The sequence below is a fragment of the Muntiacus reevesi genome, chromosome 20 (assembly GCF_963930625.1).
Source record: "Muntiacus reevesi chromosome 20, mMunRee1.1, whole genome shotgun sequence".
NCBI classification, from domain to species: Eukaryota; Metazoa; Chordata; class Mammalia; order Artiodactyla; family Cervidae; genus Muntiacus; species Muntiacus reevesi.
The window spans coordinates 50,687,494-50,714,901 of NC_089268.1; the positions used below are offsets into that span (position 1 = coordinate 50,687,494).

Here is a 27,408-nt window from a genome sequence, read left to right on the forward strand (position 1 = left end):
GCTGGCAGGATCCTGCTGCAGCAGCAGCTCGGGCCACCTGCAGCAGCAGCTTCAGGAACGAAGCCTTCGTGTTCCTCCAGTTAATCCCGTGAGTCCCTAAGTGCCCTTACTCGCTGGGCTCCCCACTTCTACCCAAACTGCACAAAATTCTTGGTGGTTTTCTTGGGGCTTTCACTTATAACCCCAAAGAGGTGAGGGGCTGAGGAGGTCTGAACTGCCCACCAGCACCGTGCCTCTGACCCGGCCATCCAGGGCGCACCGTCGGGTTTACGTCCTGCACGGCCTCTGCCCTTAGTCCACTGAGACAGTCCCGTCTTAGATGGTTCGGAGCCCACCCGGCCCCCGGGGCCCCCAGGGCAGGCTCCGAAAAAGCAACTCTCTCAGCTCACTCCCTCAGAAGGCTTTACAACAGTAAATACCTAGACAGACTCTACAGTTACTTTCTTAAATGATTTTGAACATATAGCTATCATAGACTGATTCTCAAAGGACAGTAAAGACCTGAGTGCCCCTCCCATCACACTCCTATTCTGAATATTTCATTATCATCCTACCACCTCAGTAGAATCTCCAGATGAGTTTGTGGTGTGTTTGTACATTTAGTCAAGTGGTCTGTGACATTCAGCATCATGACTGTGAAGTGCATACATCCATTCTCTCTGTATCTGTGTCTAACCTACTGTTTCACTTCTTCACTGAGCTATTTTTTCAAATCCATTTGGTCACTTTTGAGTGTCTCTTGTCTGCTGCTCAGGTTTGATTCCATTTCCATTTCTTCACATACTTTATATGCCGTTACTCTGCGTTATCTATCTCATAGCAGCGATATCTGAAGCTCCTGGGTGGTAAAATCTACCACCTGGTGTTTCTGCTGATTCTCGTTGTGTGCGGTCTCTGCCTGTGTTTGGCCATTTGGGGGTTTCTGTGAGGCTGACTTGCTCAGGGAGCATCCTCACAGGCATAAGATGATGTTTTTCTCTGGAGCAAATCTGTCAACTTCTTCCTCTACTGAGCACTGTCATTGTGAAGTGAAAGTCGCTCAGTTGTGTCTCTTTGGGAGTCTATGAACTATACAGTCCATGGACTTCTCCAGGCCAGAATACTGGAGTGGGTAGCCTTTCCCTTCTCCAGGGAATCTTCCCAACCCAGGGATTGAACTCAGGTCTGCTGCATTGCAGGCAGATTCTTTACCAGCTGAGGCTCAAGGGAAGCCCAATACTGGAGTAGGTAGGCTGTCCCTTCTCCAGAGGATCTTCCCAATCCAGGAATCGAACCGGGGTCTCTTGCATTGCAGGTGGATTCTTTACTAGCTGAGCCACACGGGAAGCCCAAGAAGACTGGAGTGGGGAGCCTTTCCCTTCTCCAGGGGATCTTCCCGACCCAGGAATAGAATCAGGGTCTCCGGCACTCCAGGCAGAGTCTTTACTAACTGAGCTATCATTCGGGGCCACTTGATTTCTTTAGATTTCCCCTTGCTCTGTAGATGCGGGCGGAATTAGTCTCACTCCAGGACCCCACAGTGCAGGAGACAGACTCTTCTACCCAGAGCCGAGACGCAACAGCTCAGCTTCCTGCCTTCCTGTGAGAAGGGCCTCCTCAGACGGGCGGCCCTCCCTGCACAGGCCTCACCTGAGCTGCCCACAGCGCACAAACCCAGGGTCTGATCTCTCGCTTCTTTCTGTGCTGGAATACCGACATCGTGAAGTCGCTCAGTCGTGTCTGACTCTCTGCGACCCTGTGGACTGTAGGCCGCCAGGCTCCTCCGTCCATGGGATTCTCCAGGCAAGAACACTGGAGTGGGCTGCCATTTCCTTCTCCAGGGGATCTTCCCGACCCAGGGGTCGAACCTAGCTTTCCCGCACTGCAGGCAGACGCTTTAACCTCTGAGCCACCAGGGAAGCCCAACTGGTATCATAGAGCACTGCTAATAGAGTACCCATAACACAAGGTATTGGTGTCAGCATGTGACCTGGAAGGTCCGTATTTCTGTCCATTCTGCCGCCAGCAGCTCGTTAGGTGTTTGTTGTTATGGGGCAAGGCTGCTGTGAGTGTGTGTGTGTGGGGGGGGGGGGTAGGGGAGACAGAGCTGGGGATACACTTGGACATTTCCCTGTTTCCCACGATGTGTTTTTAGAAGTGTGTCTCTTGCGACTTAAATGGCCTCTGGGGGCAGTGCTGCAGGAGGCCTCTTGAGAAATTCATCTGCCATCTGCCAAGAGCAGGAACTGGAAGTCTCAGCAGGGTTTCAGTCTCAACCAGAAACTCTGCAGAAGCACCCGTGTGACCCACAAACACAGGGCCCTTGCTGAGCCGGGCACGGCTCAGATTTCTTCTTTCCCCATGATGGATTCACTGTGGGGTCTTCCCCATGATGAACTCGCTGTGGGATCTCTGCACGTCATTTCTCAAAAAGGGCCTGTTTGTGCTGCCCCAACCTCTGCCAGGTTTCTGAACCTGAGTGGTTGTGAGCCCAGGTGCCCTGCTGTGAGCCCAGGCGATCCCGGCAGAGAAACCAATCTTCTGGGCAGCAGCCAATGACACCCCCGGAAAGAAGGCTGGTTCCCCGACATTGCTGAAGATGTCAGCTCCGCACATCAGGCTAACTGGCTTCTCCGTGGTGGCACGTCAGTCACGTTCCTCTGCACACACACACGATGGCGCTAGCAAAGCCGAGACACCTCTGCTGAGAAAACCCCGAACCCCCAACCTCAGAAGCAGGGGAGCTGGAGAGAAAGGCCCCGGGTTGATGACTGGCTTGTCCCCAGACACCACAGCGAAGTCATCCACCCTTTCTATCTAACGCAGCATGACCACCAAGGAGATGATCTTACAGGAGATGGCGCTGCAGTTTTCTGAAGAGGGGATCTGTGGATCATGCGTGAACATCTCTGCATGGAGAAGAAATCAGAAGCTAGAGCCTGGATGCTGAAGGGGAGAACGAGGCTCAGGAGAGGTGCAAGTTCCCCAGGAAGTGGCCTCTCAATAAAAGCCACAGGACTGTCCCGAGCGAGCTGTGACTGAGCCAGTGTCACCAAAGATGCTTCGTCGTGTGGGTTTTGAGGATGGTCCACGGGTGCTGAAGGGGGCAGAGGAAGCCTCCAAGGAGCGTGTCCAAGCCCTGGGCCAGTTAGGAGGCTCCTCTCGGACAGGTGTCCAGATACGACCTGTGTCCCAAGACACAGAGGAGACTGGTGGCTAGATTCAAACCCTCCACGGGAAGGACGTTTGGTTGTTCTCACACCTCTGTCCCAGGGTGGGACCGGGCTGAGGAGACCCCAAGAGAACCAGGGTTGCTTCAGTGTCCTGGGGCCACAAGGGCGGTCACTGTTCAAACCCCGTCTTTGCTTCAAAGCGCAGGGTCTCCTATGTAAGGCCCTGCCTGAACACCGGCATGAAGGCTGAAGAAGCTGCAGCAGGCACAGCATTTAAAGAACTGACATGTGAAAAATACAAAACATAGGAGATGGAGGAGGTTTTGAAGAAGATGCGTCTGAAAAAGTTGCCCAAGAACAGGGCCCGAAGAGCGTCTGAAGAAACCAGTTCTAACGGTCTGGACAGAACGATCTCGAGAGAACCGAGGCTCAAAGGAGATGATGAAGACAGTCTGGAGGGGACCCTGAGAAGGCACCTGGGGCGACGGCCCCAGAGACGGTCTGGGAAGGTGGCGCTGCAAGAGAACGGGGGGACGCTCTGAAAAAGCTTGAAGAAAACGGAGTCGAGAGAGAAAGTCAAAGAAATGACCCTGAAAAACCCATCTGATTTGAAGATGACAGCTCTGAGAGAGGGATGAAGATGCAAAGGGGAACTAAGAACATGAAACACTAGCTGGTGGTGGATCGGGTGAAGAGGAGGAAGAAAATGAGCGTGGAGAAGGGTCTGAAGACGCCTGGGGGGCGGAGGGGAGGAGGACAGGGAGGAGGCAGGTGAGGGTGTGTGAGCGGGAGGTGCGTGACGGGGGTGGTGGTGGGACTGCTGAGGAGAAGGGCCCCGTCCTGGGCAGTGACGGCGACCATGAAGAGCAGGGGCAGGGGGTGGGGAGGGGACAGTCCAGCGACACGTGCCCGCACCTCGGGTCGCGGTCAGCCTTGTCCCGGGACTCGTGCACATGGGCGGGACGCCGTCTCACTAAGGCCGCCACCTCTCTGTGACCGGCCCTCAGGGACTGTAAAGATAGGCTGAGTAGCTGCCCAGTTAACACTTAACACTCACGACATAAAAAAAAAAGACACAAGAAGTGCAGAGAGAGCAGCACAACGCAAGCTGCGGACAGATTCCATTTTCCTCTGAAAACAGGAATCCAAGTCGAGTTGCAGAAAAAGACAAATATCTCACAAATCCGGTTTTGTGCCAAAACTACAAACACCACCTGCGAAGGCTGAATAAAGGAGAAGGAAAAGTATTAGAAACGAAAGGCAAGCCTGGGAGACGGACCCCTCAGGAGAGATCTGGGACAGCCAGTGGGGGACAGGAGCCGGCGCGCAGGACCCTGGAGACACAGTCACACCCTGGCTGTCGTGACACCCTTTATTACCCGCGCCTGCGTGGCATTACTCGTGCCACACCTCCCGCGTGGCCCCCAGTGTGGCATGGCCCCCATCACTGCCCGAAGTACCACGAGGGCGAGCAGTCGATGGGCTCCTCCTCCCAGAGGGTCTTCAGCCTCTGCGCCCAGGCGGCCACCATCCTCTCTCTTTCTTCTTCGGACGCCGTTTCAGGACCAAAACTGATCTGAGGGGCGAGGACCTTAAATCCACAGAAGTGCAGCGTGCCGTGCTACAGCCGCGGAGAGAGGAGAGCGGTGAGGGGCCGCCCGAGGGGAAACGCGGGCAGCGGGCCTCCGGGGAGTGCAGAGAGCCTCTCCCGCTACTGGGGAGCCGGGAATGAGGGCGCTGCCCCGGAGCCCCAGGACGCGGCCACTCCTGGGAGCGGGGAATGCTGGGCGGCTCTGACTGACGGGCTCTCATCTCTGCTGCTGAGTCACACGCTAAGTTTTATGGTTTTGATTGGTTAGGTAAATTATGGCAACTCATGAAAGTGAAAATCACTCAGTCGTGCCAGACTCTGCGACCCCATGGACTATACAGGCCAGAATACTGGAGTGGGTAGCCTATTCCTTTTCCAGTGGATCTTCCCAACGCATGGATTAAATCCAGGTTTCCCACATTGCAGGCAGATTCTTTACCAGCTGAGCCAAAAGGGAAGTCCAAGAATATTAGAGTGGGTAGATGTTCCCTTTTCCCTGGGATCTTTCTGACCCAGGAATCGAACCAGGGTTTCCTGCATTGCAGGTGGATTCTTTCCCAACTGAGCCACCACGGAGCCCTGGATGAGGTTATTCCAGCTAAATGTGCCACCATGGAAGGCTGCTCAAGATACGCATTGGGTGTAAACAATGAGAAATGTGAAGCAGTTGGATGCATGAGACAAGCGCTCGGGGCTGGTGCACTGGGATGACCCAGAGGGATGGCATGGGGAGGAGGTGGGAGGGAACACATGTAAATCCATGGCTGATTCATGTCGATGTATGGCAGAAAACACTACAATGCTGTAATTAGCCTCCAACTAATAAAAATAAATGAAAAAAATGTGAAGCAGTATCTGTGGTGCACCGTTCATGTAAAAAAAGAAATACGCTAAGCCGAGTCCTAAAGTGTACACGTGTAAGAACACGGGGCCCTCCCTGGCCCCGCCGGCCCTCCGCGCTCCCCGTGCAGGGCCTCTGGGCGCGAGCCCTGCGGTGAGCGTGCCACGGCTGAGGAGTCTGCATGCCCTGGCGGAGTCCTGGCTCAGCCAAATAAATATGTGGGTACATGTTTTTTAAAAAGAATATACGTGTGCTGTAAGGAAATACATTAAATCATTGAAAGTGACTGTAAGGGGGATTAAGAGGACATAGAGTCGGACACGACTGAAGTGACTTAGCAGCAGCAGCAGCAAGAGAACAGAGTTTCTATTTTTTATAGTCTCTTTGTTCCCATACGTACTTTTGCAAAACTGAAACAAAGGTGAAGAGCTTTTAAAAGCAGGGAGCTTATGACACGCATGGAGCCACCTGAGGGCTCCTGTTCACCCAGAGCGGACACCGGCCAAAGGGTTCGGCCTGGCCTCTGGCCAAACAGCATCAAAGGTCCTCATAATCACAGCGTTTTCTCCATCAGTCAGCCTTTCCAGGGCTGCCAAGTAAAACATCTAAAAGGCTAAGAGGTTATGATATCCTGTTTTCAGGGGAGTCAGCATGGCCTGGCCTTCAGGACCCCCTCAAACTCGGGAGGAGCTAGGAGAGCTGTGTGTGTGTGGGGAGGGAGGAGCTAGGAGAGCTGTGTGTGTGTGGGGAGGAGCTAGGAGAGCTGTGTGTGTGGGGAGGAGCTAGGAGAGCTGTGTGCGCAGGGAGGAGCTAGGAGAGCTGTGTGTGTGTGGGGAGGAGCTAAGAGCTGTGTGTGCAGGGAGGAGCTAGGAGAGCTGTGTGTGTGTGGGGAGGAGCTGAGAGCTGTGTGTGTGTGGGGAGGAGCTAAGAGCTGTGTGTGTGGGGAGGAGCTAGGAGAGCTGTGTGTGTGGGGAGGAGTTGGAGAGCTGTGTGTGCGGGGAGGAGCTAGGAGAGCTGTGTGTGTGTGGGGAGGAGCTAGGAGAGCTGTGTGTGTGTGGGGAGGAGCTAGGAGAGCTGTGTGTGTGTGGGGAGGAGCTAGGAGAGCTGTGTGTGTGTGGGGAGGAGCTAGGAGAGCTGTGTGTGTGTGGGGAGGAGCTAGGAGAGCTGTGTGTGGGGAGGAGCTAGGAGAGCTCTGTGTGTGTGGGGAGGAGCTAGGAGAGCTGTGTGTGTGTGGGGAGGAGCTAGGAGAGCTGTGCGTGGGGAGGAGCTAGGAGAGCTGTGCGTGGGGAGGAGCTAGGAGAGCTGGTGTCTGTGGGGAGGAGTTGGAGAGCTGTGTGTGTGTGGGGAGGAGCTAGGAGAGCTGTGTGTGTGTGGGGAGGAGCTAGGAGAGCTGTGTGTGGGGAGGAGCTAGGAGAGCTGTGTGTGGGGAGGAGCTAGGAGAGCTGTGTGTGTGGGGAGGAGCTAGGAGAGCTGTGTGTGGGGAGGAGCTAGGAGAGCTGTGCGTGGGGAGGAGCTAGGAGAGCTGTGTGTGTGGGGAGGAGCTAGGAGAGCTGTGTGTGTGTGGGGAGGAGCTAGGAGAGCTGTGTGTGTGTGGGGAGGAGCTAGGAGAGCTGTGTGTGTGTGGGGAGGAGCTAGGAGAGCTGTGTGTGTGTGGGGAGGAGCTAGGAGAGCTGTGCGTGGGGAGGAGCTAGGAGAGCTGGTGTCTGTGGGGAGGAGTTGGAGAGCTGTGTGTGTGTGGGGAGGAGCTAGGAGAGCTGTGTGTGTGTGGGGAGGAGCTAGGAGAGCTGTGTGTGTGTGGGGAGGAGCTAGGAGAGCTGTGTGTGTGGGGGGAGGAGCTAGGAGAGCTGTGTGTGGGGAGGAGCTAGGAGAGCTGTGCGTGGGGAGGAGCTAGGAGAGCTGGTGTCTGTGGGGAGGAGTTGGAGAGCTGTGTGTGTGTGGGGAGGAGCTAGGAGAGCTGTGTGTGTGTGGGGAGGAGCTAGGAGAGCTGTGTGTGGGGAGGAGCTAGGAGAGCTGTGTGTGTGTGGGGAGGAGCTAGGAGAGCTGTGTGTGTGTGGGGAGGAGCTAGGAGAGCTGTGTGTGTGTGGGGAGGAGCTAGGAGAGCTGTGTGTGTGGGGAGGAGCTAGGAGAGCTGGTGTCTGTGGGGAGGAGTTGGAGAGCTGTGTGTGTGTGGGGAGGAGCTAGGAGAGCTGTGTGTGTGTGGGGAGGAGCTAGGAGAGCTGTGTGTGTGGGGAGGAGCTAGGAGAGCTGTGTGTGTGGGGAGGAGCTAGGAGAGCTGTGTGTGTGGGGGGAGGAGCTAGGAGAGCTGTGTGTGGGGAGGAGCTAGGAGAGCTGTGCGTGGGGAGGAGCTAGGAGAGCTGGTGTCTGTGGGGAGGAGTTGGAGAGCTGTGTGTGTGTGGGGAGGAGCTAGGAGAGCTGTGTGTGTGTGGGGAGGAGCTAGGAGAGCTGTGTGTGGGGAGGAGCTAGGAGAGCTGTGTGTGTGTGGGGAGGAGCTAGGAGAGCTGTGTGTGTGTGGGGAGGAGCTAGGAGAGCTGTGTGTGTGGGGAGGAGCTAGGAGAGCTGTGTGTGTGTGGGGAGGAGCTAGGAGAGCTGTGTGTGTGGGGAGGAGCTAGGAGAGCTGGTGTCTGTGGGGAGGAGTTGGAGAGCTGTGTGTGTGTGGGGAGGAGCTAGGAGAGCTGTGTGTGTGTGGGGAGGAGCTAGGAGAGCTGTGTGTGTGGGGAGGAGCTAGGAGAGCTGTGTGTGTGGGGAGGAGCTAGGAGAGCTGTGTGTGTGGGGAGGAGCTAGGAGAGCTGTGTGTGTGTGGGGAGGAGCTAGGAGAGCTGTGTGTGTGGGGAGGAGCTAGGAGAGCTGTGTGTGTGGGGGGCGTACCTGGAGGGGCCACAGGAAGTAGCGGAAGTCTCCGTTGACGCCAGTCTTGGAGTACATGCTGGCTGTGCCGGCCGTGGTCAAGGACAGGATGGCCAGTTTACCCTGCGGAGGACAGCACGGGATCGGGCGTGGACCCCAGGAGGGGTCGTCTATAGTGACTGGAAGGAAACCGAGGCCAGCTCCCCCACCCCTCCCCAAACGGACAGACACACACTCCCATCTCTGTCCGGCCCAGCGGCAGGCGACAGCAACATCCAACGGGGCAGGGGAGGGACAGCTAGAGCGAGTGGGCCGGATGGACAGTGCCGACAGGCCCGATGCTGGGGGAGTGGGCTTCGGGGGCGCAGGTGCAGGGGGGCGGCTGGGAGGGTGCACGACGCCTGCGGCCAGCAGGGCCGGGCAGCAAAGGGCGGCGTCTCTGCACAGCCTGAGACCCGTCTCACGTCCCAGCGCTTGGTTTGTGCACGCTTGTCTTCTGAGGCTTTTGGACCTTGAACATCGTCTGCTTGCATGGGAAATCCACAGCTACCACATCCTGTAAAGCGGCTGGCTCCACCAGCCGCTGACATTATCCTGCTTTCAAGGTGCGTCTGGGCGCTCAGAGGCGAGCAGGCGCGCAGCCAGGCTCGAGTCCGCACTGTTGAGCAGGCACCCCCCCCCAGACGAGCACGCCGCCCCCAGGCCCCCCCGCCGAGCAAGACGCCGGATGTGGACACCCTGCAGCCTTCGCTGGAGCAAAGGGCTGTGACCCCAGAACCATGCTTTCTCGCCAGTGTAGCCTTGCACACGGATGGTCCTCCATGGGAGTTTGGTTAAAAAGGCAAACCAGAGGTGACTTGCTGAGATGCCCCTTCCTTCCCTGACGGACAGGGTCCCTCATCCTGGGGGGTGGGGGTCGTACCTTGAGGAGGCCGTCGTCGTAGGAGCCCGGGAAGTCGAAGGCAAAGCCCTGGCAGAGCACCCGGTCCATCCAGCCTTTCAGCACAGCCGGCACGCTGAACCAGTACAGTGGGAACTGTGGGGGAGCAGGAGGGGCGCTGGGGTGTTCGCCCGCCAGGGATTCGGGGGTGCCGCCTCCTCCCCGGCCGGGGCCGCACGTGTGGGCAGCTTCTCCCCCTGCTCTGAGGCGTGTGCAGTGGCGGTGGCAGCGGGCTGGGCAGGCAGGGCTGACAGCATCCTGGTGGCTGTCGCGGGTGCATCTGGGTCCCCGTGACGGGACTGTGGGCCACTGACCGAGCCTGCTCTGGGGCAGCAGAACCGTGACCCCAACACGGGGCCGCGGGGAGGCTGTGGGAAGGAGCCTGCCCCTCTCCCGCCTGGGGTGAGACGTGGCACCCGGAGTCGGGCCCGGGGGCTCCGAGGAGCTGAGCCTGACTCCACACAGAAGCAGGGAGGTCTCCCCGGAGACTGTGGTCCCCACAGAAGCCCCAACACCATGTCCAACGGCAGCGTCAGGGAAGAGAGACAGACACAGGCAACGATCCGCTCCCAAGGGGGATGGGAGCCCGCGCTGAGGGCCGCACACGTGGCCAGCAGCATCTCGGGCGCGGGTCTGCACACAGAGCCAGTACCGCAGTGAGAGGGAGAACCAACCTGGAATATCACCAGGTCGGCCTCCTGAAGCTTCTTCTGCTCCTCGATGATGTCGCTGCTCAGAGACCGCTTCTTGTAGGCCTCGTGGGTCTCCACGCCGTAGTTGAAGAAGCCGGGGTTGGAGAGGCTGCCTGGGGGGGCAGGACAAAGGCTCCCGCTCAGGACGGACGTCCACGGCCCAGCAATCCTGCAGTCACTGCGGCCTGGACGCCCCCAGCAGGCCAAGGCACCGAGACCTGACCGGGGGCCGGGCCCCGGGGTCGGCCTGTGGACACAGAGGAGCAGCGAGGGTCCTCGCCGTCAAGGGGCAGAGTCCAGGAGGGACAGATGACCACACGATTAACAGAGCACGACAGGGCACGGGCTCAGGGCAGCCCTGTGGCACACGGGCCTCGCGGCCTGGACGCCGGGGCCGCGCCCGCGTGTGCAGCAGGTGAGCAGGGCGCCCGGGGTCCGACCATGGAGCAGGAGCTCCGCTGGGGTCCAGAGGACTGGAAGGGAGGGGCGCTCTGGCGGACGATGCGGAGGGGACCGCCGGGCTGGCCCGGGGAGGGCCTCGGGGAGCTGCCGAGGGCCAGGGGCGGGAGGCCGGGGCCGTGGGTGACCTGCAGGGCTGCAGCTCCACCACGGGCGCTCAGCTCTGCGTGCACGTGGGTTGCGGTGGGGGCACATGGTCTCGATTTGGCTCTTCTGAAAAAGCTGTGGCCTCAGCGATTCCGGAGCAGGCCTGGTGGAGGGGGGCGCTCAGGCAGCAGCAGGGCTGAGCCCTGAGGCAGGGCGCCCACAGGTAATGGAAAGACGAGGCCTGTGGTGGGTTCCCGTCCAGCAGCGCGACTTGCCCTAAGCACTGCCCCGTGTTAACAGCGGTCACCGGCAGTTGAGGGTCTCCTCGTACCTCGCTGCGCTCTGACCTCATCATAACAGGCTGTTTCTACCTTTCATAACAACACGAGGGGCTGGGTAATTCCCAAGCGACCAGAGAGGAGTGGGGGGCTCAGGGTGGCCCCCAGCACACAGGCCTGCAGGGCGGCCCGAGGAGAGCCGGCCCCGCCCTTGGGTGCCACGGCCGAGAGCATCCCACGGCCTAACCTCCCTGGAACTCGCCTTCACTCGGAAGCTCGGCTGGGACCCTTCCGTGCGTGAGGTTGTGTGCCAACCAGAGACCCCGCGGAGGAGAGCCTGTGTCTCAGGCAGGCTGCCACCTCCTGGGTGTGGAGCCCACCGCGGACTCTGCGTGCTTCTGAGAGTGGTAAACAGACAGTACGTGTGGATGGGCCACGTGTAGTCTAGATAATATTTAAAAGTACATAGCAAAGGTATGCAAATATCGGGGAAATGGGAATATTTTTGTAAGTGTGGGTGTGGATGCACTTTTTTAGTAAGACAGGAAATCCAGAGTCATGCAGACAGACTGACTCATAGAGTGAAACAGAAGATGGAGACGAAGCTACATCACCACGGGAACTGGTGGGTTAAAACACGTACCGTGAAGTGACACTGTCGCTGACAAGACTCCTGAAAGCGCCAGTGAACGGAGCACGTCCCCACCTGCACTTGTATCTACAGGGCTCCTAAGCCCACAGGAATGTGCGCTTTGCTAACATCTGGAGTGAGGTCTACGATGAGCCACACCAAAGAGCTCTGCCTGCTTGTCCCTGGGGCCGCAGGACAAGGAGGGCGTGTGAAGGGGCTCTTAGCGCTCACCCTCTGCCCACTGCTCACCACACTTAAAATGCTGTTTGCACGGAGCCTGTGTCTTACCTGATTCCCTGAAAATCCAGTGGCTTCATCACACAATACTCTCTACCTCCCCAGTTCCCACTCTGTTGCTTTTTCAGTGAAAAGAGCTGTTTGGTTTATTAAAAGAGAAGAAAGACAAGGAGAGGCAAAGATACAACCATCACCACCAGTACTAAATACTAAATCTGGGGTCTTGCTAACACAATTGCAAACAGGAGGAACCTAAAGGTGTTTAATTTACTGGGAATTACTGGAAAGGCATAGGTGAAATTATTACCTGCAGATGGTCTGACTGTATATGAGGAAAGATCCAGAGAATCAGCTTAAAACTACAAACAGTAAGAAAGTCAGTAGCAGCCGCATGCACGTGTGCACACAGACATGCACAGATTAGTCCTCTTCACGAAGAGGAACAAAACCTAATAAATAAGGTTTATGCAAGATCTGCATGAAGAAAACTCGTAAATACACCTGGAAGGTTGTAAAAGAACGTGAACACGTGGGGACCACGCCTGTTGCTGGAACACAAAGCAGCGGCACTCAAAGTTCCGCTGTAAACTTAACCCGTCACCTTGAGAATCCTGCCAACTAAAGGCTGGAACTTGCCCTCTGCCTCTATCGGGATTAGGTCGCAAGCTGCTGTAGCCACTGACCTTCAGCAGCCCCTGAAAGGAGTTCAGGGTGGAGATCAGGAATGAGGCGCTCTGTGCTCCGGGAAAAACTAGAAGAACATGCCTTCAGGTAGGTATTTTCACAAGAAGATTTTATGAGCCCAATTCTTGTAAGTCCTCATGTCTTTAAAGCACTAAAATCATTAATGGTGACATCTGCACCTTATGACTAGCAGCAACCTGCCAAAATGTGTGCCTGATTACGTGAACCCTCTTCACCTAAGCCCCAGATATGCTGACCTTCCCTCTACGTCTCTGGAGCAGTTTCAGAGCCAGCTGAGAGGCTGTCTCCCGGGCTATAGTCCTCACTTTATCCCAAACAAAACGTAACTCACAACCGTCTTTCCTGGTCGCTCAGACAATAAAGAATCTGCCCACAATGCGGGAGACCTGGATTTGATCCTTGGGTTGGGAGGACCCCCTGGAGGAGGGCATGGCAACCCACTCCAGTATTCTTGCCTGGCGAATCCCATGGACAGAGGAGCCTGGCGGGCGACAGTCCACAGGGTCGCAGAGTCGGGCACGACTGAGCGACTAGGCCCAGCAGAACTGGCGTGTTGTGCTTTTTATTTTTTCAGTCAACAATCTGGAAAGCTAATTCAAAGAATCTTTATGGAAAAGTCAAAGTAGCTGTAAAAAATAGTAAGACAAATGAAGGTGACCTAACTCTATGAGATGTTAAACGATTTGCCAAAATAGTGAAAGCCATGTGGTACTGAGTCATAGACAGGAAAACAAAACCAAAGTAGAAAGCGCAGAAGAGAATAAAACATGTGGGAATTCAGGTCACAACAAAGGTGGCTTCTTAAGTCAAGGCAAATAGCTAGATAATGTAATAAATGGGGATGAGAGCTGGGTACGTACTTGGGAAAAAGTGGACCCACACCTCACATCGAAATAAATTCTGAGTAGAGAAAGTATTTAACTTTAAAAAGTGGAAGCTGCCAAATACTATAACACCTTTAAAAAAATAAGCTTAGAGTTTATATGACCCAAAATGAACAGGTCCAAAGACAACTAAGCAAAAGTAAATGAAGAGAAGCCACCACGGCAAAGCCAAAACTAAAAATGAATCAGCTAAAAACGTATTTACAAGTCATACTTCAAACCCTACACCAGAGGCCATTTCCCACCTGCCTGGCTGGCAATCATCAAGCGCTCGGTAAAACAAGGGCACGCGCACTCGCGAGCACCGTGGGCTGGAGAGTGCCCTGGTGCGGCGCACACGGGAAGCAGTTTGATGTTGTCTATGAAGATTCAAAACACACGCTCCCTCTGCCCAGCAGCTCCACTCTGGACAGCTCGCACATGTGGGAAAGCGCGGCCGCCGCTCTTGCTGCAGTCCTGGGATCACAGCAGCAGCGGGCAACAACCACGGCTGCGTGAGTGGGGACTACTGCAGCCTCGGCGCCTCCAGACGGCGGGGGTTCTGAGAAGGCTGGGGGGGTTCTGAGGCGGCTGGGGGGGTTCTGAGACGGTGGGGGGGGGTTCTGAGACGGCGGGGGGGGGGTTCTGAGACGGCGGGGGTTCTGAGACAGCGGCGGGGGGGGGTTCTGAGGCAGCGGGGGGTGGTTCTGAGACAGAAAAAGAGAAAGCAACACGCAAAGCAACACATGGGAATGCATATTCCCATGTTTAAAAGGCAGAGAGAAGAGTCATTAGACTGTTGACTGCTTTAGGTACACCCAGAGACAGCACAAAGTCACCCCAGAAAGATGCAGAGGTGGCGGGAGACCCTGGTTCCTTTGGGAGCAGAGAAACCAGGTGGCTGGGGGTGCAAGAAAAGCCATGCACCGCAGACCTTTTTGACATGAGAACTGTACATCACGCGCAGTGATGAGTTTTGTTTATAAACACTTTTTTTTAATTAAAAAAAATTCCAAGAAGGCAAAAAAACTCCTAACAATCTGATTTTAAAACGGGCAGAGGATTCCATCCAACTGGTGTCTTTCTGAGAAAACACAGATGGCCAACAGGCACGTGAACAGATGCGCAACATCACTGGCCATCAGGGACCAGAGCAGGGCCAACGGCCGCCAGTGAGACCAGGCAGCCAGCGCTGGGGAGGACGTGGGCGAGGGCGGACCCGCGTGCGGCTGGTGCAAAGTGCAGCCCCCGTGGGAAACAGTGTGGAGGGTCCCCCCAGGCTGGAAACGGAGCTACCATCCAGCAATCCCACTTTTGGGTATTTACCCAAAGCAAAGGGACACAGTCGTTCAAAAAGGAACCTGCACCCCTGTGTTCACTGCAGCATTACTCACAATAGCCAAGAGATGAAAACAACCTAAATGCCCGTCGGTGGATAAGGAATGTGATTTGCACAGCGGGCCCGTCGGTGGATAAGGAATGTGATACATGCACAGTGGGATTATCGTTCAGTCGTAAAGAAGGAAGCCCTGCCATGTGCCACAACATGGACAGACGTGGAGGGCGTTTCTAAATGAAATACGCAGAAAAAGAAAAATACTGTATGATCTCACACATGGGAGAGTGGTGGAATCTTAATAAGCAAATGGCCACTTCCGCCACCAAACTAAATGAAAAGCAAGTGAGCTCGGGAATACAGAAAGCAGACAGGTGGCTGCTGAGCTGGCGGCTGGGCGACATGGATGAAGAGGGTCAGAAGAGCAAAGTGTGGGCCCCAGGCTGTCACGCGCAGTGCGCTGACTGCAGTTAAGACCACGACATGTCCCAACGACGGGATCGTGAAAGTCCTCATCAAGAGGGAAAAGGAGCGGAACTGTGTGCGGTGACGGTGACGAGCGTCAACTGGACTTACTGTGATCATTGTGCAATGGATACAAACCTCATATCCTTACATTACACATCTGAAACAATACAAAGTGATGTCAAGGGTACCTCAGAGAAAAGACACACAAGAAGAAGAAAGTTTAAAAAAACCCCAAAAGCCACAGAGCATCTATGACTCACCAGTGATGTCCTTCCCCGTGGCCCTGGGCTCAAAGTTCAGGGCATAGAGGTCAGAAACGGTGACGCTGCAGCCTTGCTGGCTCAGTTCAGCCACCGCCACGTCCTTCAGGGCCCCGTTGAAAGACCTGGGCTCTTGGTGTGCGTAGACGATGAGCACTTTCTTACCTAAATCCAGACAAGAAACCATTTCTCTTGAAGAATAACTCCCCTCTGTCAAAGCTGAACAAGGACCAAGCTGACAACAGGAGGCACACAAGGGCTGAGGCTAAGTGAGAAAGACCAACGCTTTTTACGGGAGACAGCTGCAAAACAATGCGCATTCTAAGAACCTAGCTCTATCAGTTCACCACTACTTGGGTTTACGGACACAGGAGTCGAGTTATGATTCCCCAAGAATAACACGACTGCATTCTTTTAAAGCCCAATCTGTTCTGGTTATCCACTATGAGACGTTTTAGCCGTGTTGCCTAAGATCAGAATTAGAAACTGCTGTGACTCATCTTTCGTGCTAACCCCTTGTTGGCAGGTCGGTCGCTGACACACAGCTCTGCTTCCTTCCTCTCCACTGAAAACTGACACATAAGATATATTAAAAAAAAAATCAGATATGAGTCCCCGGGGGACGCAGGGTCTGCATGAAGCCCGGCTTCGGTGGAGAGCCTGACAAGAGGCCCCACCCAGTGCCATTCATACCAACAGTCTCTGAAGCCACACGGTCCTCCAGGACATTCTCCGAGGTCATGTACCAGTTCCTTCCAGAAGGCAGCTGTGGGGATGTGTTTAAATTTTCCGTGGGAACCTCTTAAGACCAAAATATTTAAACTCTTGATCTATATTATTCTGTTCAGGCCCTTGAGAAAATATAAATGTTTGAAGCAAACAGCTTTGGGGCACTCAGCAGGGTGTAAAGGTTGAACTGCACGAGTGAAATTAATGATTAACAGTTTTAACTTCTCAGGCTCATTTGTTATAAAGGAACTTGGGGGCTTAACAGGAAACAGGATACAAATGAAATAGCCACACTGATGGTTCTAAACCAGGGAGACTGCTACCTCCCAGGGAGTGTTTCACAACATCTGGAGACATTTCTCGGTTGTGGCATCCGGAGGGAGCGCTGCTGGGATGTGGGAGACAGAGAGCCAGGCTGCAGGACACAGCACAGGAGAGGCCCCCCGACAGAGCGCGCTCTGGCCCCAGACGTCAGCAGTGCCGCAGTTGAGAAGCCCTAATGTACAGCATATGCATAAAATAACATGAATTTTTATCTTATGAAATGCAAGGATTTTCATGTTATAGTGTTGAACAAAAAGACGTCACAGCGGGATGCATGTGTCATGCGGTATTTCTAACTATGGTCACTCTCGGGGCTCACTCAGTATCTATTGATCGAGCAGCTATTATGTCCCAGGGGGTCATCCCAGAGGCTGGAGGCAAAGCAAAGACAAGATAAGCATTCTATTTTGTCGGGGCTGAAATGAACAATAAAACAAGTAAGAAAATACAAAACAAGATAATTCCAGGTTGCAGTCCACATTATAAACAAGTTTTATACAGGAGTGTTGTCTGGAGTTTTTATAAAAAAGTATTCAATTTCTAATAAATTTTTCATTTAACAAAGTTTTACTCCCCCATAGCTAATAGTTACCTGCCATGTCCCAGGAAGATGGGTATTTTTCTCTCTGAATCCTGTTGGGAGGAGGGTGTGCTGTTAGTCCTGGGTGCAGGGGGCCCTGAGCTCTCAGGCACGGTCACTCTCAGTGATGCCAACGACCTAGAAGAGGAAACAAATGCTGAGGGAGGTAGGCAGACTCGGTGGGCAGCAGTGGGCAGGATGAGGCAGGGGGAACGGCAAGCGCGAGGCAGCGTTGGGACTGGCCTGGGGTGCTCAGAGAGCCGACAGAGCGGACATGCGGATACAACAGAGCTGGGTGGTGCGGAATTTGGTCCAAGGGGTGGGTGGGTCAGTAGTGCGGGGGTGAAGACTTTATCCTGAGCCTAGCAGAAGCCCCCGGAACATGTCTGGAGAGTGATGGGCTGCAGACTCAGGGAGCATCTGGTCCTGAGATCTCCGGGGTCAGGGCCCAAAGACACTCTGGTTTGGGAAGAAAAGCTTTCATTTCAGTGACCACAGCAGGGGAGGCATCCCCTTACCGCTCTGCCTGGTCCAGGGTACCTAGTTACATCGCCTGCCAGGCCACTGCAGGCCTTGGAGTTCTGACTCCTCAGGGGGCCCAAGTCTGCTAGTTGTACGGAATGAGCCACTGAGGCCCAAGAAGCAGGCCACTTGTCCAGCACTTCCCTACTGACCTTGCTCCACAGCAGGGAGAGCCGTCTCCTTCCGTGGAGAGAGCGCTCTTACCAGGCCGGCAGGAAACAGAAGCGGGCGGCTGTTAAACTACATATATCATGCCACACCAACCCGGCTGACACCTTTTATGCACTCTATCTCGTTCCATCCTCCTCGACTGCTCCTCTCCTTGTCTTCCCTCCGTCCCCCCTGCTCCATACACAGCAGCGCAGGAAGCACACACCGAATACCCGTCCCTCTTCTGGATTTTCTGGCTGAGACCCTCAGGGACTAAGGTTGGAGAAGCAGAGTTTCGGGTCCTGGCACCCGGGGCAAAGGCCGAGCCGGAGCCCCGCGGGCCCAGGCCGGGTCTCCGCGCCGCCCGCTCGCTGACCCCAGGCGGCCCGCTCCCCGTCCGCGCGTGGGGTCAGCGCGGGCCGAGTCCAGGGCGGAGGGCAGCGGCCGGGGACAGCGCCGGGCCTGCGCACACCTGCGCCCCAGGCCTCGCACGTGCAGGGGGGAAGCTCGGGCAGGCGGGGGTGGGAGCCCGCGGAGACCCTGGCCCTGGGGAGCGGCCCCCAGCGAGCGCGGACACTCACCTCGGCCAACTCGCCCGAGAGGAGCGGCAGGACGAGGCTGAACGCCCGGCGTCCACGCCACGTTCCGCCGCGCGGACTACGCACTCGCAGGCGTCGCGAGCGGACAATGCGGCCGCGCTCCGCGGGGCTGGACGCTGGGACTCGGCGGGGGCCCCGCCCACGGCCCGCCCACGGCCCGCCCACGAGCGCCGAGGCCACGCCCACCCCGCCTCTCCCCGGAGCGCAGCCCCGCCCCCGACCTGTCTGGACCTCTCCTCGCGCTCGGCGGACCGCCCGGCATAGCCCCGCCCACAGCCCTTCGCCCCGCCCCTGCCCTGTCCCGGCCCCTCGGAGCCGGCCCGGGGGCTCCGCGCCGCGGCGGCTGAAGGGATGGCAGTTCTGGGAAGGGGGCCGCCGCGTCCGCCCCTAGGCCCACCGAGGGTCAGAACACTCAGCCGTAAAAAGGATGAGCGATCGGGGTCCCAGCAGCCGGGGCGAATCTGCAGAGAATCACGCTGCATGAAAATCGCCAGTCCTCGAGGGTTCCCCCGAACGATCACGTTTAGGCAGCACTCTTGAGATGAGATTCTAGAGGCGGAGAACAGGTTAGCGGTTGCCAGGTTTCTGGTGGGGGGGTGTGATTCTAAGAGGGACCTTGTGCTGATGGGAATGTGCGGTGTGTGACCGTTCCGGCGGTGGCGTTGTTCTGTGGTCTGGCCCGACGTTCTTATTGGGCAGGCTGGGGGTGAAGGGCACACCGGCAGCTTCAAGGCCAAGGAGATCCCCGGAGGGCAGAGAGGCACCGAACTGGAGCCTGCAGACGTGTGGGGGAGGGCTGCTGGTGGGCACTTTGGGCCGATTGTCTCTTTCCCCTCTTCCCAGCACTTTCTGGCCTGCGCCACCTCACTTGTAGACCCCCTGCCATTGGGACTCACTCGAGGACCCTCCCAAACTCTGCCTTGATTTCTGGTGTCCCGGGATGGCCCTTGGGGCTCTCCTGGTGGCTCAGATGGTAAAGAATCAGCTTGAAATGCAGGAGACCCAGGTTTGATCCCTGGGTCGGGAGGATACTCTGGAGATGTTCATGGCAACCCACTCCAGTATGCTTACCTGGAGAATTCCATGGACTGAAGGTCCATGGGGTTGCAAAGAGTTGGACACCACTGAGCGACTAACTCTTTCACCTTCAGGATGGGCCCAGAGAGCGAAGGCTGGTTCCCCTTCGAGCATAACTTTCCTGATGCAAACAGCTGCAGCTGCGGTTCCCACATCAGCGTTGGGGCGGTCTGTCCGAGGCTGCTGTCTTTCTTGGGTTCATGGTGAGGACACGGCCTCTCTATGCGTGCCGTGCCCTTGTGCCAGCAGTGGACAGGCCCCTTGTCTTGTGAGCCTGGGAGGCGCTGGGGCCATTGTCATTTTAGAATGACCTTTAGCTGGGGGAAAAGTTGTAGAGGCATTTCCAAATGTACCAGAATGTCCTCAAAGGTGAGATCTGGTTTAAGTTTTCTTCCCTCTTTGTTGTCAGACTGAGATGATGTCCGCAAATCATCTTTGAGTCACGTGAAATGATTGCAACTAAGAAAGGCGGATGCAGGGACTCTGGGGTAACCTTCCAAGGAGGGTGACTGACGCTGTTGTCCCTTGGGAGGGGGGTGGTTCACGTCTTTGGTGCCCTGAGGTTGTGGTTGTTTATGCTGTCCTGTTTCACTCTTGCAACCTCATGAACTGTGTAGCCTGCCAGCCTCCTCTGGGATGTCCCAGGCAAGAATACTGGATTGGCTTGCCATTTCCTCCTCCAGAGGATCTTCCCAACCCAGGGATGGAACCTGCATCTCCCACTTGACAGGCAGATTCTTTACCACTGAGCCTCCAGGATGCTGTGAGGACCAATGAGGAAGACAGCCAGACCTCCCGGTGGTGGTGGTGGGAAGACCCGGTGACCGTGAAGCCGCAGGGAACCAGCCCGGGAGCCGTCTAGTCCCTGGTGTGGGGGTGGAAGTGCTGGGCCGGAAGGGAGACCAAGGTGCGACCCCGCCTCTGAAAATTCAGGTGCGGGGAGCTTCTGGGTCCAGCCCCGCTTTGATCCTAGTCCGCGACGCGGCAGCACCATCTGGCGGCCGCGCGCGGGAATCGCAGGTGCGGAGGGGACGTCGCCCTTCCGGCAAGGTCAGCTAGCCGGCCCTCGCCTGGGTCTTGAGGATGGTGAAAGCGCCAGCGGTGGACTGGCGAAGAGAAATATGATTCCCTGCTAATCTGGCATTTACTGCAAACAAGAGATTCCTACTGTGAGCCTAAGGAGGAGGCGGTGCTATTAAAACGAGATATGTAGATATAGCATCGACAGCAAGCATGACCTCTAAGGGTCATGGGTGGAGCGTTCATTTCGCCCCTTGCAGTGGAGAAATAGGCTTAGGCTTTCCGGGGGGTGAGACAGTTAAGCCAGCTGCATACTTCTTTCCCCCAGCTGCCCCTTGTTTTGTGTTTCAGATGAAAATTAGTATCGAGGGTCACCTTAAGACTATCGAAGCAGCTTGAACGTTTTCCTAGAGAAGTAGTTCCTTTTGGCTTTATTTAATGGCTTTTCTTTCCTCTACGAACAGCATCCACCTTCTTTTGGGAAACAAACTTCCTGAGAACTCAGATTGTGTTTATAAATATATTTATCCACCTCTCGGTCTGGCCGCATTGGGTCTTGGCTGGGCATGTGGGATCTAAGTCTCCCACCAGGGACCAAACCCTGGCCCCCTTCATTGGGAATGTGGAATCCTATGCCCTGATCACCAGGGAAGTCCGTCTATTTAATCTTTTTTTTTTTATGGTGGTAAAATCTGTGTAACAAAAGATCTGTCATTTCAACCATTGTAAATGGCATTAATTATATTCAGTGGCATTAATTACATTCATAGTGCTATGCAATGTCACTATTGTTATTTCTGAAAATTTTTCATCACCCCAAACAGAAACTCACTAATCCTTAAGCAGTAACTCCAAACTCCCCACTCCACCCAGGTTCTGTACTGATAATCTTTCTTCTTTCTATGAATTTGCCTATTCTAGATATTTCATACAAGTGGAATCATACAACAGGGGGCCTTTTGTGTCTGGGTTTCTTAGCTTAGCATAATGTTTTCAAGGTTCATCCGTATCATAACATGTAACAGAACTTCATTCCTTTTTACTGCTGAGTAATATTCCATTTTATGCTTATACCACACTTTATCCTTTCATATGTTGTTTTAACCTTTCACAGGTGGATGGACACTTGGGTCATTTGGCTGTTGTGAATAATGTTGAAGTAATTGTTTGTGCACAAGTGTCTGAGTCCCTTCTAAAAAATCTTTTGGGCGTATACCAAGGAGTGAAATCGCTGCGTCATATAGTAACTGTTTTGCTTTTTAAGGAACTGCCAAATTGGTTTTCACAGTGGTTGCACTGTTTTGGAGAAGGAAACAGCAATCCACTCCAGTATTCTTGCCTGGAGAATTCCGTGGACTGGCTACAGTCCATGAAGCCGAAGAGTGAGACACGAGCCTGAGAGAATAACACGCCACGTCCACTGTTTTACATTCCGATTGATTGCTCTGCATTCTCGTCAGCATTTGTTATGTTGCTTTTTTTTTAGTTATTGTTTTAGCTGTCCTAATGTTTTTCCTGATGTCTCATTTTGGTTTTGTTATGCATTACTGCATTTCCCTAATGGTGACTAATGATGTTCAGAATCTTTTCTTGGGCTCACTGGCCATTTGTTTACCTTTGATGAAATAGCTATACAAATCCCTTGTCCATTATTTAATTGGGTTGTTTGTCTATTTGTTGTTGAATACTAGGAATTCTTGATATATTCTGGATGTTATCAGATATATAATTTGCAAGTATTTTCTCCCATTCTGTAGGTTGCCTTTCACTTTTGGGGGGGAGGGTCCTATTCCTCTAAAAGCAATTAACCAGAGTTTTTCTTAGTTCCCTCCTGTACTTTCTTCTAGCTTGCTGCTGAGTTCCCAAGGAAAAGACTTGGAAGATGGTTTGGAGGCATTGTCTTTGCTCAGGGAACAGGCTGGCTGGCTGAGTCTTTTCAGGTCTCTTTGGACATTTCAGGGTGAGCAGATGTCTTGTGTTTTCAGGTGTCCCTTGTCTCCCTTTGAAGATCATCCAAACCCTGAAATCTCAAGAAGCAATCTAGTGGCTTTTCTCAAATGTAGCTGGAAGACATTGGCCCGGGCAGTTTTGTTAGGAAATTAGCTATTATGATGATTTCCTTACAAAGCCCCTGGTTTCTGAGAACTTTCACTTCCTGTGGTATTTTGGGAAGACCTGCTGCTTGTCAAGAGTCATCGATCTTGATTCCTTAAAAGCTGTGGCTGGAATTCTAATGGCAACATGTCATGAACTGGCTTTTTCATTGATAAATTGTAAGTGGATAATGTCCCAACAAAATGGTAATCTAGAGACCAGATTCAAGCAAGAAACTCTGTGACTAAATAGGTTTTTGATGTTAAGTGGCCAGTCATGCCATGAATAATTGACTCATTGAAAAATGAGAATGCAGGCATCTCATATTTTAACTTATTTTAAATCATCGACTCAGTGGACATGAGTTTGAGCAAACTCTAGGAGAGAGTAAAGGATAGGGAAGCCTGGCATGCTGCAGTCCATGGAATCGCAAAGAGTGGGGCATGACTGAGCAACTGAACAATTCAGCAGTTAGTTGACAACCAAATACTGACAAATTCGACATGCTTTTTGAAATTACTTTTGCATGTACTTGGACCCAAGCAAATCTTAAACTCCCTGTTTATAGCCCAAACCAATCAGAGGGTTTTTACATCTGTGGGAATAGAGATATTAGGTTCTCGCGGTACACAGTGATCTATGGTGGGAGAAAGTTTGATTAAAAATTAGAAGTAAAGGGTACTTTCAAGACTGTACCCCTGGAATTGCAAATACATTTAAGCAGAATTCTGTTCCATGACTTGTCTTCCTACTTCATGACTCCGTGATGAATGTTGGATGAGAGGATGTGAGTTGAGTAAGTCTCTGCTATTGAAGGGCAAGCTAGAAGGACACTTGGTATTTTTGGGTAACGACCAGAAACAAGAACAGTGTGGGGTCGTGCCGTTAGCACGACACGGCGCTTACCTACTGCTCGCGGCGCGCTGCGGGCTTTGTGTGGATCAGCTGACTCAGTCCCAGCAGCAGCACCATAATGCAGTTTTCTATTGTTAGTTCCATTTCACAGATGAGGAAACTGAGGCCCAAAGAGTCTAGTAAATAAAGATGCAGAGCAGCCTGGCTCCAGAGCCCACCTTACACTCTGATAATGAATTAAAGATAAGTGTCCCCAGTGATAGGGCTGAAAGGGGGTGCAGGGATGTGGCAGGTTGTTCATTTCTCTTAAGGTTAAAAAAAAGAACATAAGCCAAAACCACGTTCCCTGTAACAGTAGAGTCTGTCTCTAGAGGAGCTGAGCACCGAACGTGTGCCGAGACGTGCCGTCCTCTACCTGCTCAGCGCTGCAGACAGCAGCGAACAGCGGGAGAACCGCAGGAAGCGTTCCGCCACCCCCGGGCCGGAGCAGCCTGGGACCCGTGAGCGTGCCTCAGAGCAGTGCGCCTGCGCGCTCCCGCGCCTGTCTGCACCGCGGTCGGCCCTCAACTCAAGCTGGGCTTCCGGTGTCTCTTACTCTCTTGATAATGCCCTTAGACACATACATGTTTCAGTTTTGGTGAAATCCAATTTATCTATTTTTTTCTTTTTGTCTTGATTTTTGGTGTCATATCTAACAGCCCATTGCCAAGTCCAAAGGTCCTGGACGTTTACTCCTATGTTTTCTTCTAAAAGTTTTATAGTTTAGTTTTTATATTTAGGTTTTTGATCAATTTTGAGTTATTTTTGTAAGGGGAGAACTTCATCCTTGGGTGTGGAAATCCAGTCGTCCAGAATCTCCTGCGGAGGAGAACATTCATTCCCCACTGAATGAAATCAGTTGACCATAGATGTTTTAGATGAGGTTTCATTTGTTTTCACAAAATGATCATGTGTTTTCTTTTCTCCTTCATAGTATTCATTTGATGTGTTACTGTGATACTTTCTTACATTGAGTCACCATTGTATTCTTGAACTAAGTCCCTCTTGGTCATGATGTGTAATCCTTTTAATACCTTGTTGGATGCAATTTGCTAGTATCTTGCTGAGGCTTTTGCATCAATATTCATAAGGAATATTGTCCTATAATTTTATTTTCCCATGATGTCTATGTCTTGCTTTGGTATTGGCCTATGAGTTCACAAGTCCTCCCTCCTCTAATTTCTTGTAAAAATTTGAGAAGGGTTAGTGTGAGAATTCACCAATGGGCTGCCTGGTCCTGGAATTTGTTGGGAGGTTTTCCTTTTTAAAAAAACTTAACATTAAAGTGAGATATTTGGTTTGTGGGGAGTCAGTGGGGGAACTTGAGGAGTTAAGAATTATGTATAATTTAATTCAGGCCCATACTACCCCAGAATGATGTAACACTTTCTTAATTTATTTCCTGCGATAGACTTTCCCATAGTCTGGTCATTCCAAATATTATGGCAATTATGTTTTCTAAATCATTGCTTTTCCTTGTCACACAATACTCCAAAAGTACGAATGTCTTCCTGTCACTTGTAGAATTATTAATAATTTTAAAAACTTCATGAATTTTAAACTGATAACTTATTAATTTAAATTAATAGTTTTAAAAGTGTAAATAATTGTAGAACTATTATTTCAAAAAATTTTAGCATTCTATTCAACCTTCCTTTTGACTCTTTCTCACCTAAGCTCTGAATTAGCTGCTTCTCCTGCCCTTATGGGAACTATGTTCCAGGGAGACTGGTTCATTCATTCTCACTTCCGTAACTACTTCTTTCTGGTTAAACCTGAAATAAGGAAGTGGTTAAGAGCAAAGCCCTACCAATTATAAGCCATGATCTTGAGCAGTCTCAACACTGCTCAAAATAAAATATGTGTGCATTTTTAATTCATGTTGGGCTTTTTAGATAAAGAGGCTTTAAGTGGAGACTCTTACGCTGATGTTGCATGTTCTGCCTCAGTGCAAGTGTACGTTGCCTGTGTTTTTCCTCAGTGGCCTTAGGAACAGAAGATAAGGATCAGGCTCTGCTGATGCCTTTTGTTCCCAGGGAGAAGTGAGACACGTTCGTGTAGTGTCTCCGACATTCATCTGATGGAGTGTCAGCAGTCTGAACGTCCCGCTGGAGCCTCCTTCCCCTCCCTCCCTCTCCTTCCAGGCCCCGAGCCCGAGGCACGGCCCTGCGCACCGCCGGCTGCCTTTCCTCTGAAGCATCGCTGCGCGGATGCCCCGGGACGGCCCGGACCCCGGGGGGAAACCTCCGCCCCCCCCCTGCGCTGCTGCAGAGTCATCTTCCTGACGCCCCACTCCGCTGGGTGACCCCCGCACTCGGGGTTCCCCGGGGACTCCCGCAGCCGGTCAGATGAAGCGCACAGGTGCAGGCCCGACAGGCGAGGCCCTGCGTGGAGGTCCGGCCGGAGTAACTTGTGTGTCTCCCGGTCACGTGCGCTGGCCTGGCAGTCCGTCCTCCCGTGGTCTTCTGGGCTCCTCCTCCCCACGGCTGAGGGCCGTGCTTTGGGACCCCTCGCTGAGCCTCCAGCTAGGCTGCTTGCTGTGTCTGCTCACACAGCCCCCAAACGCAGCGTCATCACAGCACTGCGGTTTAGTTGCTAAGTCACACCACGTCACATGCCATTTATTTGCATGTCTGTGAGAGGAAAAACCTCAGTTCAGTCTTTCCCCAAATGGAGGAGAGCCCAGTTCCTCCCTCCCGGGTCTCTCTTCCTTATTCCTCACACAAAGCGCCTCCCTGCTGACTCTTCTGGTGACGGAATGTGTGGGAGGCTTTCCCATTCCAGTCAGTTCTCACCACACCAGCTGGGCATCCTTGTTTCAGTCGACTGCGATGCTTCGTACCTGGAGACAGGGTCGGATCCCAGAGGCTAAGGGCTCAGTCCCACAAGGCCGCTCCCTTGTCCCACAAGTGCCAGCCTGTCGCAGATGACCCAGAACTTCTGTCTGGTATGACGACACATCAGAGGCTCCCACGACCCCCTCCTCAGGTTTGATTGACTTGCTAGAATGGCTCCTCGAGCTCAGTGAAAGGCTGACTCATCTTTACCTGTTGACTGAAGGACACTCACAAAGAGCCACCCAGGGCGCCGTCCTGAGAGTCTCTGTCCCCGTGGACTCAGGGTGCGATCCCTCCCGGTGAGGATGTGTCCGCCCACCTGGAAGCTCTCCAGGCCCCACACTATTCGGATTTTACGTACAGAGGCTTGATCAATTATTAACTCCATTTTCAGACCTTGTCCCTTCTCAAGAGAATGGAGGGGTGAGGCTGAAGTTTCCAAGCTTCTCATCGCGGCTTGGTCTTTCTGGGGAGCAGCCCTCATACGGGAGCTCCACCCAGAGTCATCTCATGAGAACCGAAGACACTCCCATCACACAGGAAATTACACGGGTTTCAGGAGCTCCATGTCAGCATATGGGGTCAGAGACCAAATTCTAGAACAAAAGACACTCCCAGTTTCTTATCACTTAGAAGATTACCGGGGTTTCAGGGACTTTGTGCCAGGGGCTGGTGGCAGACACGAATCACATTTTTTTCTACTATCTCACAATATCTACCTGGTATCCCGAGGTCGGGACTGTGTCTCCTACCGTGACGTCCCCAGACCCCAGCGCAGCTCCTGGCCTGCAGCAGGTGCTCCATAGCAGGCTGTGGAAGAGGGCCTTCCCTGGGGGTCCAGTGGTGAAGAATCTGCCTTCCAATGCAGAGGACGCACGTTCAATCCCTGGCTGAGGAACTAAGATCCCACACACCTCAGGGGCAACCCTGCACACAGCAAGGAAGACTCCATGCGGCTGAGTAAATAAATAAATGAAATGAAAAAGAATACAAGAGAAGTTCTGTAAGTTACACATTAAAAAAAAAAAGTCTGTGGAATGAATGAAATAATTAACCATCTCAGCGGCTGGTGGTGTCGCCGTGGCCGACTCATGAATTCTGGGTGGTCAGGTAAGAAGTCGTTAAAGCTGCCGAGAATGCTCTGCAGAGGAGCCCCCGGCTTGGCCGGCCGCCTGGCCCAGACGGCTCGCGGGAGCAG

General features: G+C 53.6%; 1 protein-coding gene and 1 long non-coding RNA gene across 3 annotated transcripts; one reads left to right on the forward strand and one right to left on the reverse strand.

Annotated features, from left to right (window-relative positions):
- On the forward strand, positions 1–27,408 carry LOC136151943 (uncharacterized). The gene is made up of 3 exons (XR_010660115.1): positions 1–88; positions 22,233–22,345; positions 25,355–27,408. It is a non-coding gene; the product is annotated as an uncharacterized lncRNA (long non-coding RNA).
- On the reverse strand, positions 4,511–18,420 carry NQO2 (N-ribosyldihydronicotinamide:quinone dehydrogenase 2). 2 transcript variants are annotated; one of them, XM_065913408.1, is made up of 7 exons: positions 18,271–18,420; positions 17,030–17,155; positions 15,385–15,549; positions 10,043–10,173; positions 9,351–9,464; positions 8,450–8,551; positions 4,511–4,773 (listed from the first exon to the last, which is right to left on the reverse strand). In XM_065913408.1, exons 2-7 carry the CDS (start codon positions 17,034–17,036, stop codon positions 4,597–4,599), a joined length of 696 nt encoding a protein of 231 aa, XP_065769480.1. In that variant the 5' UTR covers positions 17,037–17,155; positions 18,271–18,420; the 3' UTR covers positions 4,511–4,596. The 2 variants fall into 2 exon arrangements, with proteins under 2 accessions (XP_065769480.1, XP_065769479.1); XM_065913407.1 differs by lacking the exons at positions 17,030–17,155; positions 18,271–18,420 and adding an exon at positions 16,078–16,234.